General features: G+C 39.1%; 1 protein-coding gene across 9 annotated transcripts in view; it reads right to left on the bottom strand.

Annotated features, from left to right (window-relative positions):
* PHC3 (polyhomeotic homolog 3) overlaps nt 1-15,279 on the bottom strand; it is an 82,548-nt gene extending 67,269 nt beyond the window's left edge. For 4 of the 9 annotated variants that reach the window (XR_008710593.1, XM_055569097.1, XM_055569099.1 and 1 more), the window contains exons 1-4: nt 12,884-12,950; nt 12,457-12,622; nt 8,151-8,306; nt 6,985-7,062 (exon numbers count right to left, since the gene is read on the bottom strand). Coding sequence is in view for 8 of the 9 variants with exons in the window: in XM_055569097.1 (XP_055425072.1) it covers nt 6,985-7,062; nt 8,151-8,306; nt 12,457-12,600 (378 nt within the window). In the remaining variant the exon portion in view is untranslated. Of the gene's footprint in view, nt 1-6,984; nt 7,063-8,150; nt 8,307-12,456; nt 12,623-12,883; nt 12,951-14,934; nt 15,075-15,110 lie in introns of those variants that run through there. The other 5 variants (XM_055569100.1, XM_055569102.1, XM_055569104.1 and 2 more) reach the window with 4 other exon arrangements.
* Nucleotides 15,280-16,316: the final 1,037 nt, after the last annotated feature.

Below are 16,316 nucleotides of genomic sequence, written 5' to 3'. Positions count from 1 at the left end.
TCAGCAGAAAGAGGGACACATTTATGTGTCCACTTCTGGTGTCTCTTCCTCTGATAAAGACACCAGGTTCACTGGATCAGAGCTCTATACTTATGACCTCATTTAACCTTAATCATCTCCTTAAACGGAGAATGGAATGGCAATCCACTCCAGTATTCTTGACTGGAGAATTCCACAGACAGAGGAGCCTGGCGGGCTATAGTCCATGGAGTTGCAAAAGAGTCAGACATGACTGAGCAACTAACACACCTCGTTAATAGCCCTGTTTCTAAGATAGTCACATGTGGGTTTAAAACTTCAACATACCAATTTGGGAGGGACAGAATTCAGTGCACATTCTGGTTCATCTCCTGAAACTTCTCCTTGATCTAAACCCAGGAATATATGGATGAAAAGACTAAAAACCATCTAATTAGACAACTTAATTTTACATGAAAGAAAAGTGGGGTGTAAGGAGGTTAATGACTTGCCCTAAGTCATGCCACCAGTTAGTCACAAAATTAAGACTAGAAGCTAGGTCCCTGATGTCCTCCATTCTACCAAACTCACTCATAATACTCCACAATGGGTAGTAAAGTCATCAGGTACCCCGGTGACTGGAAATGTCAATGAGATGTACAAGATGTCACCAGTCCTGCCAATAGCCACTTGGCTATATGAACTCCAAACTCACATAGCCAATGTCTACTCAACATGTATGGGTGGGTGTCTAACACACATCATGTCTAAAACCGAACTCCTGATTTTCTTTTCCAACACCTTCTTTGGCAGATCGTTCCAGGCACTCAGGCCAAAATACTACAGTTTATCCATGACTGTTTACCTTTCCTCACATCTTTTAGTCAATCCCTCAGTACCTACTATTAGCTATTTTCCAAACATCCAAATTTCTATAATAAAATATTGGTGGAACAAATATTCAGAATCTTTGCTTACCGCTTTTTACCACATCTACTGTTACCATCATGGTCCAGCCCCCAGTATCTCTCAGATTACAGGAACCATTTAACCAGTCTCCCTACTTCTATCATTGCCCCCCTAGAACCTACTCAACATTGTAGCTGTTAAAGCCTATATGAGATCACGTCACATCCCAAATAAAATAACTTTCCAGCAGCTTCCCAACTCATGCTGAGTAAAACCCAAGGGTTTAATAATCTTCTTGTGATTAGATAATTTCCTCTCTAAAGTTCTAAACATACTCCCACTTTCATTCCACACCTGCCACACCATCCTCCTTTCTGTTTCTTAAGCATCTTTGCCTCCCTCACCCTCCTTCACATGCCATTTTTATTAGCAATGCTTTCCCTGACCACCCTAATTAAAATAGGAAATTCCTTCATCCCATTCCTCTTCATTGCTTTATTTTTCTCTACAGAGCTTACCACCAACTGACATATTATATACTAGTTTACTTACTATTGATATATCCCTAGCTCCATACAGATTTTGTCAGCTGTGTCCCAGTACTAGAGGAGTATTTAAATGCTCAATAAATATTTGTTGAATAAATGAGTGAATTATGAATGAATAAAGTCATAAAACTAACTAGGCTTCAAAATCTCATCTTGGGACTCCCTGGTGGTCCAGTGGTTAAGACTTTGTGCTCCCAAGTCAGGGGGCACAAGTATGCTCCCTGGTCACAGAATTACGATTCTACATGGTGCAGCCAAAAAAAAAAAAAAAAAAAAGGCTCATCCTGTCTGGCATCAGAGCTAGAAAGTTATAAAAAAAAAATAAGGTTTTTCCTTTTTAATAGAACAGTACAGTGAATTCAAGTCAAAACATCCGGGATTAATGTAGATTCTAAGGCCAAAAAACAACAAAGGGAATGAGATACAAAGAGCCCTTGAATCATTTAGAGACTTACGATTGCAATTTCCAGCCACGTAATCCTTTCCAGCTGAAAATGCCCAAAGACTTAGAAGAGAAAGAGACAGAATGATGGCACTTCTCTTACACTAAAACAAAATTAACCACAGGCCTATCTACTTACATTTATGTACAGAAATGCACAGTAATAAGGTGATAAGCTTCACACAAAACTTTGTCAGGGCAAAAGGGACTACTGAAACAGGATGTCACTTTCATGTATACATTTGTGTTGTCTGTAAGACAACAAGAGAGCATTCATGTTTTTTTTAAGACAAAATGAAACTTTTCAACCTACTTTCTCAAAGGTAACCACTGATTAACAGTTTATTGTGTATTACAGATTTTCTTCCTATATAACCAGACAGATATAAGTTTTAAAAAATAAGTGGTAGGAATTCCGTTTCCAGGAAAGTGGAATAGACACATATTTTACTCCTAAGTATAATTAAAAACCCCATCACTGCATAGAAAATAAACATAAGAAAGTCCTAAAAGGTGGAGAAAAGTAGACTCCAGGACTCAGTGAACCACGCAGTTGCGCGCTCCCTGGATTTTTTTTAATTTCATATAATCCAAACATTGGACATGACTGAAGCGACTTAGCAGTAGCAGCAGCAAAGCTAAACAAGTTAGTAACCCAGAAACAGCAATGGGTACAGACAAAAAAAAGAAAAAGCTCCAATGAGCTGCTCTTTCTAGCTGAGGATCAGAAAAGGGACAGCCTAGCAACACAAAAAACTTTTAGACAATAATTGCTCTACTCCAGCCAAACACCACAGAAACACTGTGGCCACATCCACACTAGCAAAGACCTAGGCCTCTCCCCTCACCAGGCTGTAGTGAGGTACCCCCAATCCCATCCAATGGGTCAGTGTCAAAAAAGGCCACGTAGAGAGCCAAGACCTTCACATCAGCCAAGCAATAACAGACCACAAATAACAACCCACCCCAACCCTGAAGCATCAGTGGAGACCACACAGGGAGCAATAACTGGACACTCCTTTCCCTCCTAGCCAGAGAAACATCAGTATAGGCCTAGTGAGGAGCCAGAACTCACACTGACTCAGCAATTGCAGGGAGCATCCCTCAGTTATCATTGGAAACCAAACACGGAACCTGGACTTACTTCTACCCTCAAGTGGCAGTGAGGAGGTGGCACATGTTCCCCTTTGGAAGCCAGCCAAAACAAAACTAAAGTAAGATCCACAATCTCATAATACTCAGTACGTCCAAGTTGCAATCAAAAATCACTCATTGAACCAAAAACCAGAAAGACCTCAAGCTGAATGAAAAAGGTAATAGATGCCAACACCAAGATGGAAAATATTTTAATTACCTGACAAAGATTTTAAAGCAGCAGTCATAAAAATGCTTTGAACAAGCAAGTATGACCCAACTTGAAACAAATGAAAAATAAACTCTCAGCAAAAGAAAAAGAACAAAAAGTTTTAGAACTAAAATACAGAATAACCTATTAAATAAGCTGCTGCTGCTACTGCTAAGTCGCTTCAGTCGTGTCCGACTCTGTGCGACCCCATAGACGGCAGCCCACCAGGCTCCCCCGTCCCTGGGATTCTCCAGGCAAGAACACTGGAGTGGGTTGCCATTTCCTTCTCCAATGCATGAAAGTGAAAGGTGAAAGTGAAGTCGCTCAGTCGTGTCTGACTCTTAGCGACCCCATGGACTGCAGCCTACCAGGCTCCTCCATCCATGGGATTTTCCAGGCAAGAGTACTGGAGTGGGGTGCCATTGCCTTCCCCGACTAAGTAAGCTAAATGAACTAATACTATATGTTCGTATTTTCACTTACTAACTAATGAAAATCTGTCTCTATATACACACGTACAGCATTCTAAAGTAGCTGCAGTGTTTGAATTAACTATCACTTAACTAATCCTCAATTAAAGAACATATGTATTGTTTATAATTTTCTACCATTACAAACCATGCATATTTGCGGAATTATCTATGTCATGATTATCTCTCATATTTAGCCAATGACATCATTTCACTAAAAATTAGACTCCTATGTGAAAGGGCATGCGGTTCAAATTTTCATACACTCTGCCAAATAACCTTCTAGAAAAGTCATACCAATTACATTCCCACCAATAGTGTATGAATGTACCATACCTGTCAACAGTTATTGTCTCAATTTTTCCCCCGTTTTCTAATCTGACAAGTGAAAATAAAACATTGATGTTTTTACATTCACTTCTTTATTACCAGTAAAGTAAACATATTTTCATGTGCTTAAAAGCCAAAAGTAGTCTATCTTTTGAAAATTACCAATTCAGGTCATTTGTGAATTCACATTATTTATCTTAGTAATACAGCCCTTGGTATTTCACAAATACAAGCTATGTGACATACATGGTGCAAATATATTTCAACCACTCTATTGTTTAACATTGTTGATGCTTTTTTCACAGTTTTTAATTACACTGCATTTAATACAAGTAAAAAGACATCCAACCTAAATACTTCAGTCCCAACTAATTTTAGAGCCAATCAAACACTCATACAAACCACTCTCACTGCTGGTCAAGAGTATAGAATTAGCCTTTCTGTTCTAATTACAGGGAAGAAAAGGATGCTGGCACCCACTACACAATCAATTAACAATGGTCTTCTCCACATACATAGTTTCCCCATGCGGTAGACTGGACTTTTTACCTCATTTTTTAAATATAATATTCCATTTCCCCTCTGGAATTTCACTGCTACTCTAAATCCCAACCTATTTGGCAGGTGACTTGACAACCTACCTTGTAGCCCTTTTAGGTACGAGAGGACTGACCCTTCCCTCTTGGTGTTCATTGTTATCAGGCACCTATCTCAAAACAACCAAAATTCTGAAAACTAGCAGACTGCCAATAGACAATTCATTATTATCACTATCCAGGGATTTCTGCTATTATGCTCTGCCCCTCTTAAAAATTACTAAGCTACCCTGGGTATCATAATTTGGACTGCCAGTCAACTCACTTGAGCTACTGCTCAGCTGGGAAAGAACACAAAACAAATGCAATGTATTATTCTCTTGTTCTTCTAGGCATCCATTCTCTCTACTTCTTTTCCTCTCACCAGTTATCCAGAGATTCTGGCCCTGATTTATGACAAGTGGTAGTAACAATTTCATAAAAAAATAAGCACAATCACCAGAACTATGATTCGAAAAGTCACATACACAAAATCATAATGGAACAAAAATAGTTTTAAAGGATATCTTTTAATAATGTGAAGAGAAAATAATCCAGAACACATGCTGTGCTATGCTTAGTCGTTCAGTTGTGTCCGGCTTTTTGTGATCCCATGGACTGTAGCTTGCCAGGCTCCTCCTTCCATGGGGTTTCTCCAGGCAAGAATAATGGAGTGGGTTGCCATGCCCTCCTCCAGGGGATCCTCCCAACCGAGGGATTGAACCCAGGTCTCCCACGCTGCAGGTGGATTCTTTACCAGCTAAGCAACCAGGGAAGCCCAAGAATACTGGAGTGGGTAGCCTATCCCTTCTCCGGGAAATCTTCCTGACCCAGGAATCGAACCGGGGTCTCCTGCATTGCAGGTAGACTCTTTACAAGCTGCACTACCAGGGAAGCCAAAGATATTATGTGACATCAGTAACCATAACTATATAGCATTACTGCTTAGGGCTAAATACATTACTTAAATTTTTTATTTTATTCAGTCTAACATTTTCAAGTCACAAGTAATTTTTTTTGTAAGTAATTTTATTCATGTTCTAAGATACTTCCATGCTAAAACAGAATTTTTTCATTAAAAAGATCAATAGCCCACAAATAACTATGTGCTCATTATACATGTACTTAGTAAAGACCACACCCTTAGCTGAAGAAACATAGCACAAGTTCAACTTTAATTCCTCAGCCATCTATAAACTATATTCCATTGGAGTCTATTTTATCAAAGTATTACCATCCTGGATCAGAAAAAAATAGCTAGGAAGGACATTATTAGTTCAACTCAATGGTTCTCAACAAGGGGCAATTTGGCCCCTCAGAAAACATCTAGCAGTGCCTGCAGACATTTTTGGTTGTCACACTGGGGAAAGGAGAAGGGCACAGCCTACTGATATCTAAGCTAGGGATGCTGTTAAACATCTTACAAAGCACAGGACAGCTCCCCCATAAGAAAGAATTATCTGGTCCATAAGGTCTATAAGGATGAGGCTGAGAAATCTGGAAGAACTGATGAGATATGAATATGAACAACAGTGTATCAATGTTAAATTTCCTGAATTTGACCTGTTTCATGTGGCTTCATAAAAGAATGACTTTGTTCCTAGGAAGTACATATCAAAGTATTTAGGAGTAAAGGAACATGTCTTAACTTATCCACAAATGGTTCAGAAAAAGGTAACTGTATATATGTAGACAGAAAGAATGAATGATAAAGAAGTGAGCCAAAATGCTAACAATTGGTGAATCTGAGTAGAAAGTATACAGAAATTTTTATTATTCTTACAATTTGAAATTACATCAAAATACAAGGGTAAACAAGTATTACCACACCTGTAAATTTCTTTTTAACTAAAATACTTTGCACAATTTCCCAGTAAATATGTGCAATATAGCAAATCACCTTTTATTCTCTTTTCAAAATAAATTATACTATCTTGAATGAATACTTGTAAATTTGACCCAGATAACTCAAGTAAGCGTAAGCTGGGAAGTAAAATTTCTAAAATGTAAACTGCACAGAAAAAGCTAGAAACACTTAGATGTCTACCAAGGACATGACATTTTCTAGTACTTGTCACAGTAAATGCATGACTTAACTTCCCTATATTATATATTTCATGCTCTCAATGCACATTGAAAACTGTGACCATTCACAATCATAGAAGACCTGAACACAATCAAGGGGAAAACATGTATAAGAAATAATACAAAAATATTTTTATGACTCAGATTTTCAGAAGTTTGACATTAGTTCCAAATTCTCAAAATTTACCATTCCTGTTTCTAGCCACTTGTTACAAACAGTACCCAACAGATAAACAGTAACAGCTTTGTAGATTTTAACAGTTACTTTCTGGAAAGCAATAATCTAAAATTTTAAAACCAGGAAAAAAATTAGAGCACTTACAGATGTCTGAGACATACTTGACTGTTGTGTGACACTTCCTGTGGGGGATGTAGGTGGTCTTCCACTGGACAAGCTTGCCTAAAATAATAAGATCTTTATGTCTATAAGAAGTCTGAAGTTTAAAACTTTCTTGTACCAGGATACCACAAAAATCACAATTAAAGTCAAAACAACTATTTTACAGTCATTTTATAGTCAACATGGATTAAGTTTTGATCAAACAAATTAAGAAAAAGAGAAAACACTGCACGGTGAAATCAGAAGAACCAAAGGCTCAACTTAGTTTAAGAGCTGCACCCATTGTCAGTTTTACTCTATAGAACTCATCTTCGAAGTGAAATTACCAATCCAATGTTATGAAAAATGAATTGGAGCTATATCAAATGCCACTGTGTTTCAGTTTCCTAACTATCATGAACAAGATGTTATTTTAAATTACACTAATGAGAAGAAGTAATAGCTGGGATGTGTTTAACAGAAATAAACCTTTTTCAGGTTCAGTCAACTTGAGATCCTACTCTGGTTACTAGATTTAAATCTCCCATTAGAGTTTTATTTAAATAAACAATGCAATAATAATGAAGATCTGTTTAAAAACAAACATTTAATCATTAGCAGTAAGAATCATATGACTGGATTTTAGAAAAGTATACATACACATTTTTATAGAGAACATTTCTGGAGGGATGCATATTAAACACTGACCGCCGCTGAAGAGTGGAAAATACTAGTGGGTGTGGAAAAGAAACACCTCTATACTTTACCTCTTAAGAACGATTTTATACTGGTTTTTTTTTTTTTTAGTGAGTATAAATTACTTATGTAATTTTAAAAAACCTTTTTTGGTTAAAATGTAAATAAGATTTATGTAACCTTAACTATTAACTGTCATCCCTAGAATTTTATACACACAAGACTGGTACAGCATTTCTGCAATGTAGATAAAAAGCAGAGGGACAAAACTCGGCAACAGAGTAACACATTAAACATTCGTTTTTTTAAACTAACTTTTATTTGGCAGCCTATTATATTTTCTTAAAAAAAAAAAAAAAAAACACAAGATATCTGAAAACTCTGCAATAATACCCAGGGTATTTATTTTCAGTAATTGTCTGCAGGCAATGTCAACTTTGGCCTGGTAAGTTCTTAATTCGTTTCAGTCTCACCTGAACAGCAGCAAGGCTCTGAAGCTGGGAGCTGCTTAAGTGCTGCTGCTGGAGAGCCGCTGTGTGCAGCATCAAGTGCTGCTGCTGCGCGGCGTACATCTGCTGTAGATACTGAGCAGCTGAGCTGGAAGGGCGATGCAGTGCCTGTTGAATTACCTGTGATAAGTCAATTGAACCAATGTCAAACCATAATCTTAACCATAAAGTATTAGAAAAGCTGTATTAGAAATTTTAAAAAGTAAAAGTAACCATAAAGTATTAGAAATTTAAAATTTCACTCCTTTAATATTCAATATCCTCACACTTATTAACAGTTCTCTCCTAGTTATACATCACTGCTGCTGCTGCTTCTAAGTCACTAGGATTCACTAATCTGTACAGGTTAAAGTTACCCAGTAGAGGCAATTCACAAAAGGAAAAAGGGCTAAGTAAGCATCTGAAAATATCTTCAATCTCATTAGTAGTCAAAACTTACAAATTAAAACACAACACTTTTTCAGCCTTCCAATGGATAAACATTTAAAAGACTACTACTACTGGAGAAACAGATTCACTCATATACTGTTAATAACAATGTAAATTGGAATACCCATTTTGGATAAAATGGAATACCCATTTTGGATTAAACTTGTTAGAATTCGCGATTTGGGTATAAAAAGAATATGTATACCCTGGATAGCATATTGAAAAGCAGAGACATTACTTTGCCAACAAAGTTCCGTCTAGTCAAGGCTATGGTTTTTCCTGTGGTCATGTATGGATGTGAGAGTTGGACTGTGAAGAAAGTTGAGCGCCGAAGGTTGGAGAAGACTCTTGAGAGTCCCTTGGATTGCAAGGAGATCCAACCAGTCCATTCTAAAGGAGATCAGCCCTGGGATTTCTTTGGAAGGAATGATGCTAAAGCTGAAACTCCAGTACTTTGGCCACCTCATGCGAAGAGTTGACTCATTGGAAAAGACTCTGATGCTGGGAGGGATTGGGGGCAGGAGGAGAAGGGGACAACAGAGGATGAGATGGCTGGATGGCATCACCGACTCGATGGACGTGAGTTTGAGTGAACTCCAGGAGTTGGTGATGGACAGGGAGGCCTGGCGTGGTGCGATTCATGGGGCCACACAGAGTTGGACACGACTGAGCAACTGAACTGAACTGATACCCTGCGTGTATTACAAACAGTAATGTATAACAGATCAGTGCCGTCCAATACAGTAGCCACTAACCCTAAGTATCTACTAAGCACTTACAAGGAGACTAGTGCAACCAAGGAACTAAGTTTTTAATTTTACTGAATTTTAATTTAAATATAAAATAGCCACATGCAGCTAGCAGCTACTATATTGAACAGAGCAGATAACAACAATCAACAAAACAGTTTCCAAATACATTTAGGTGAAAAAAGGTCACTTAACAGTGTACAGAGTAAGATACCATTTATATTAAAATATTTTAAACAATATTCAGGAAAACATTAAAAGACTACTGATAGGTAGCTAGATTAGAAGTGATTTTTACCTGATTCTCATTTGTATTTTTTCTAAATGTCTGAAAAAACTTAGCTTCATTACAGTAATAACCACATAAAATTATAAAGCCATTTTTTTTAGAAAATTACTAAGTAACCACTCATTTTTTTTAAATGTCAGGTGCAACTGTTTCAACACAAAATAAAATTATTCTTACTAAAAAAAAATTCTTATAAGTGCTCATTACTGTGACTATTTATTAGTAAAATAAAAACTCTGAACCCAAACTTCATAAATTGATAAATGTAAAACAATCAAGAGTTCTAATAAAAGAGAAAAATCCTTTATTTGTCCAAATGGTACACTGGACTACACCAGTCCTCTGCAATCACAGCCCAAAGTCATGTCATGCCCATGGGGACTTTCAAACAGCACCCTAAATCTCAAGATGAAACCAGAGTTTTCAAAGAGCTAATGGAGAAAAAGAGACATAATCCTATAGTTTGAGCTTCTGAGTCAGGATACCTTTATCACAAAGCTATGAATGTCTTTATTTAAATTCCAAGAAAGCACGTTTCCTTGTGTTTTTTACCTTCCTGCATTCATGTCACAATCGCCAACAATAGACTGCTACACCTGCTGCAGATTCATGTCACAAAATCAATATAGGCTTTTGACCCCTAGTTGCAGGGAAGTACAGACCAGCATTAAGTGCTTTAGAATCACAACAATATATCTTTTTGGTTAGGTTATCTGTATATGTTGCTCTAATTCCATAACAAAACTCTAAAATCAAACTGAAATTAAAAATGAAGAACTTATTTGAATATACTTATTTTTTCTATTGTCAGCACAATTTTTCATTACCATTCAGTGCCATACTCATGGATGAGAGACTCTTTAAAAACAAGTTAAAGATACAGCACATTGCTCTTATTTTGTTCCTCTGGAGCAAGGACGGTGAAAAGGATTCACAGGGGTGGGGGGAAAAAAAAAAAGCTGGAAGGTATTAAACTACTTAGGTAGTTCAATAAATATTGATTTGATTACATTTTAAGGGAAGCAATTCTATGATCTTGTAAGAATCAGAGGTAGTGCTATTCATGAGATATTATCTTCAACTACAAATCTCGAGTAACTTTTTTATTAACACAGCCAGCTTAGAAAATAGGTGGAGAACAAAATGGTATTTAAAATATCACATTATCTTTATGTTCAAGGATCTAGATATTCTTCCCTGTTTCCCTTGCCTCAGAGAAAGGTGAAAAACATTAAAACCACTATGTTCCAGTCTGAATTTCTACTGAACTGACGGACGAGTTTCCAACAATCCTGATTCTACTCCACAGTAATTTCAGAATACTAAGCCATATAACAGCTAGACAGTCAGTATACTGGGATCTGCACTCTAGAAAAATGCATCAGGGAGATGACTAAACCAGGTCTGTTTTTTTCAGGGTGGAGTGCAATTATGCAGATTTGAGAAAGAACAATAGGTGTAATGGGAAAAAAATCTCAGTGTTTAAGGGCACAACTCTAAAGTCAAGAGTACCAACTAGGTATGTGAGTTTAGGAAAGTTATTTAGCCAATTTAAAACATCAATTTTTCCATCTGTTGAATGGAGATAATCCATGTAAAGCATTTATCAAATAGCATATAATTATTCAGTATGTATTAGCTACTATCATTTACTGAGTATATAACTTGCCCCACAAAATTCTAGATCCTTTGTCTAATCCTCATAACTTATTAAGCAGGTGGTCTCATTCTCATTTTATAGTTTTCTGAGGCTCAAGGAGATTGTGCCTCTCACTCAAGGCTAGCTACAGTAAAGAAAATGGAATTAAAACAAAAACTGCATCAGCCTGCAATGCCCATGCTCTTTTTATGCAATACCATATTGCCTCAACCTCCATTACTATTAAGGCTGTCTTGCTATATCTTGCTGTTTGCTGAAGCCAGGGTAGGCAAGGAGTGAGCGGGGAAGCTGGAAGAAGATACAAGGAGCCAGAAGAACTGCAGACACATTTCTTCTCTCCTGACTGGCACAGCAGCCATAACAGTAGACATGCTGTATTCGCTTGTGGTTGACCCAGCAGACATAGCCATAATGCTGCCACAAGGGCTTTTCAGGTGGAGCTTATATAGGTTTACAGAACAAAAGTGGCCCGTGGTCAAGGGGGTACATCGGGACACACATATGCAGTGCTGTAAGTGATCTCAGCTGTCACACAACTGTATTTACAAAACACGGGGCGAGAGCAAGAGACTATGGGGTGAGAGAGCCTGACCACCACCATCTTTGCTCATTTGCTCCTTCCCTACAAAGGTTAACCAGCTAAACTTTATTTTCTCAACTAAGTGAACAGCCTAAGACTTTTCCTAATTAAATATTCCCTTTCTCCTCTGCCCCTGATAGCTGCTTATGGATCCTCTTGCTTAGGGTTCTTAGGTTTAAAACGAACCTTTTATCTACAGAGCTGAATAAATCCTAAGTTCAAATTTTGGGTTCAAATACACAATAATCCAGAAAAACCTAAAGCCATTTTCATGTTGGGGCTCTTGGTCGAGTTTCCCCACTTGCAGCAGCACCTAGGGACCTTCCAATTATAATTTTCCTCACATTGTTTTCGAAGCTACATGCTGACAAATGGAGGCCCTCCCAACAGAATGATTATTAAATAGCTCTGTTGGTAGTTCCAAACGTCCACAATTCTAACTGTACTCACTTAGAGGGTTATCATGTAACTCATTTGAGGATATGAAACAATACGTTTACCTGGCTTAAGCAAAAAGTCATAGCTCCTAAGTCTTAGCCTACCCGTCATGGTAACTGAATTACCTGTACAGCATGCCGGTCTGAGCCACTATAGACAGAGATCTGCGGTTGCTGCATTCGAGAGGAGGAAGTAGTGATGGTGGTGGTGGTGGTGCTACTGTTTGTCGTCGACACCGAAGATGTTCCCGGGTTTGGTTCACTATCCATAGCTGTACTGTGGTCCTTAAATCTAGCAGACAGCACAAAGGATTTGTATTGGCAAAAGCGTTATACTGTTTAAAGAATATTTAATTATTCCAAGTAATGATCAGAACAGTCTAAATTTCTAAGAAGGACCTCATAAAATAAAGATAGCACACAGTCACCATAAACACGTGAAACGGAAAAATACTTTACAAAGATAAAGCATAATTAAGAACTCATATCTACTAAATTTGAATCCAGAGGACTCAGGATACAGAACCCAGATAAAGCCTGGCCTAAAGTTTACCTTTTTATTGTTGAAGGAAGATGAATGTCTTGAAACCAAAACAGGTGATGACAGAATACTTTACTACCTGGGAAAATTAAAACTTAAGCAATATCAGAGTATTCAAATACTTCTTTATATTCTTTTGACCATACTGATTACAAATTAAAATCATTCTTCTTATGTAGACATTAAAAAGGATGCCTGTGGACTTGTGCTAGCTTAGTTTAGCTTAGTCAATTAACTCAATTTTTGGTTACCGTATGTACTTTATTTAAAAATACGTTCTCTAGGAAAATAAGTTAAAAAATAATTTATTAACTCAAACTGCTTTCCCTGTAATTATTCTACAATTCTGTCCTTACCACATCTAATAGCTCTGAGTTAATACTCATAAGCAGATTACTCTGGGTAAATAAGAGAAGCAGTGGAAAACAATTTCCCCACTTGCTAACAAAAATCTCTTTCACAAAATACAGCTCCAAATTTTGAAAACAGTGTAAACTATGTCACTTTCCTTATGCATGAAGTGCAGTTTTGTACCATTCTGATTATCTTCCCTCCAACATTACAAACTCATTTCACTGTTGTGATACAAATACACAATTTTTATTTTAATAAATTCAAACAACACATTAAGTCAATTCTGAGTGCTTTAATGTTGTTAGAAACTAGAACTATAACATTTATTGTAGGGATAGAAATGCACCACAAAAAGCAAACGTAAGAATATACTGGTTTTCTCTGCCTTTCTTTTCTTCTAAGAAACATAATACAAACCCACCTCACATGAGAAGTACTGACAAGAATGTAACACTTTCTACTTCAGGAAAAGACAAAGGAATTTGGCACTAACTGTGAATACGTGCACTATTTCCACATAGTGTCCTTTTACCTACAAATTTTCTTTGTTTTTTATATCACATATATAAACAGTATTTATATGTATAACCATAAGAGTATGATTGCTCTGTGAGGAATCAAATGTTTTTAAAAGCCCGATTTATAAGAGGAAACGTGAAAGGAAAAAAAGTGGGGAGCCAAGTCTTACTAATCTTTTTGATTAATAAATGACTCACACACTTTTAGACTTCTCTGGGGTTTTTATTGGGGGGGGAGAGTTGGGGAGCGGTTTGTTAGTTTTGCAAACTCCTTTCCATTCATCAAATCACAGCAGCATATGTTAACAATTCAACATCATACAGGTATGGTGGTAGATAAACTTTTTACCAAATTGCTGTCATAACACTTCTGAACCACGCATTAATGATATGCAAAAAGCCAGCTTTAATTCTGGTCCTTGTACAGTGCTGTTCTGCTCAACCATCTCCTCAAACCCTGCAGTAAGCAGTTCAGTAACTAAATATGGTCACAGAGAATCCAAAATCTAGACACAAGTCTAAACATCGGTGGGTAGAACTGGCCAAATCATTAAACTGCATCTGGAGACCTGGCACAAAAGAACAATTTTGCTAATTCCACCGACTAGCCTTGTATATTGCCTGCAAAACACAAACGGCAGTTCCGCTGCACAAGCGGCCTACCCAGGAAAACACTTAAGTTTGAGTCGCTAACTAAGCATACCATCACACCGCCACACAAGAATGTGGCCCTCTAGGGCGGCAACTACACTGCAGCCAGAAACCCGAGGGAAAGAAAGATCTTTCCTACCAGGGTGTTTTCAGCCTCGCCAAACACGCCATAGCCCCCGCCGCTGAGACACCTCCTCCGAGCCTGCCGAGGGAGGGAGTGAGCAGCCCCACGTCTCGGGCTCTCCCACGGAGGCGCAGTGGGGTGGCGCCGGGGCGGGAAGGAGGCGAGCGTGAAGGAGGCCTGGCAGTGCCCGCCCAGCCCTACCCTGCCTCCGCGGGCCCCCGGTGCGGGCGACCGTCACAACGCTGCCCGCGGGGCCCACTTGCAGGGATGACAGCCTCTGAGGGGCCCACCCGGGCTCATCTTCCGGAAGACCCCGGCGGTAGGGGTCCGAGGAGGGACCCTGCGCACAGGGCCCCGCAGATCCGGGACCAGACGGCGGAAGGGGCGCTCCCGCCTGGAGGTAACTGGACCCTTACAGTTCGGCTCCGTCCCCCGACAAGGGCCAAGCAGGCTCCTCCACGATAAGGAAGCTCTCGCGTCCCCCTTTCACCGCACTGCCCGCGAAAGAGCCCTGAGCTTTCCCCTTGGGGGGACTTGTCGCTGCCCCCTCTCGCCCCCCAGTTACGACATCAGTCACCAGCAAGTCACTCACTCCGCTTCCGCCATCTTCTCTCCTCCATCACTAACATGGGCTGCGCATGCGCCCCCCGGCGGCGGCAGCGGCGGCCGCGGCAGAAGAGGGAGGAGGGGCGGAGTCGGCTCAGCCTCGGGCCCCCGAGGTCACGTGGGGCCCTCGTCTCCCAGTTCCTCCTCCCTGAAGGCTTGCTGGCTCGGGGAAGTGACCAGGTTTTGCCAATTTAGGTGTCAGTGTCTCACGTGCACCCCCTCGCTTTCTCTAGGATCTTCTTCCTACTGGGGAGGGGTGTCTAACCGAGATATGAAAAGTTCTGATTAGACTGTTAAATGACAAATTTTATGAATATCTAAAATATACCAAAGCTTGTGCAAACTGCAAAGAGGGAGATGGAAGAGAATGACGCGAGAATTGGATGCTGAGGTCTCAGAGTGAAAGGAAATGCCATGGTGGCTGCAGGGCTTGTTGCCTGGGGTGCATGGCAATTTGGTGATAGAACCAGCAGGCCCTGTCTTGGGCTCAGAGATAGAGTTCTGGATGCCCATGCGGTGGACAGTTAAGGTATTATATTACCCTATGAATATCACCCACTTCTTTGACATGAATTTACTGACCGCTTAATGGCGATTAAAAGTTTGCATACCGCAGAGAGAACAAGCGGGAATAGCCACCAGTTTGCTAAGATAATTTACTGTATTCTACACACGTGGCAACTAATCTGAAGCAGGATGAGACAAATGTGTGCAGATGAGTGAACCAAGTCCCTGTCTTCCAACAAGTCTTAATCTGTCTTTTACAGAGAGAGGCACACAATCTAAGTGTTCTGACATAGATCCATTAAGTGCTTTGGAAATTTAAATTCAAGGAATAATAAATCTTCACTGCCCTTCACCAAATAAAGCATTTTGAACACAAATAATGCCTTCTTTTTGCACTTTTTAAGATGGTGGAGTCACATTTCAAAACTGAGAAATGAGGAACTTCCCTGGTGGTCCAAAGGTTAAGATTTGGTCCTTCCAATGCAAGGGGCCAAGATTTCATCTGTGGTGGTGGAACTAGGGTTCTACATGCTGCACAGCAATGGCAAAAAAAAAAAAAAAAAACCTGAGAAATTAATTACTGATATAAATTCAACACAAAGTGTAATATGGTCTAATGAAAATATGCTTAATCTTACAAATCCTGTGACCAGGATGTCCCTAGGGGAAGGAAAAGATCACTTTC

The sequence above is a fragment of the Bubalus kerabau genome, chromosome 2, assembly GCF_029407905.1.
Source record: "Bubalus kerabau isolate K-KA32 ecotype Philippines breed swamp buffalo chromosome 2, PCC_UOA_SB_1v2, whole genome shotgun sequence".
NCBI lineage: Eukaryota > Metazoa > Chordata > Mammalia > Artiodactyla > Bovidae > Bubalus > Bubalus kerabau.
Note: the sequence above shows the minus strand (reverse complement) of the source record. Positions and strands in the feature narration are given on the sequence as shown.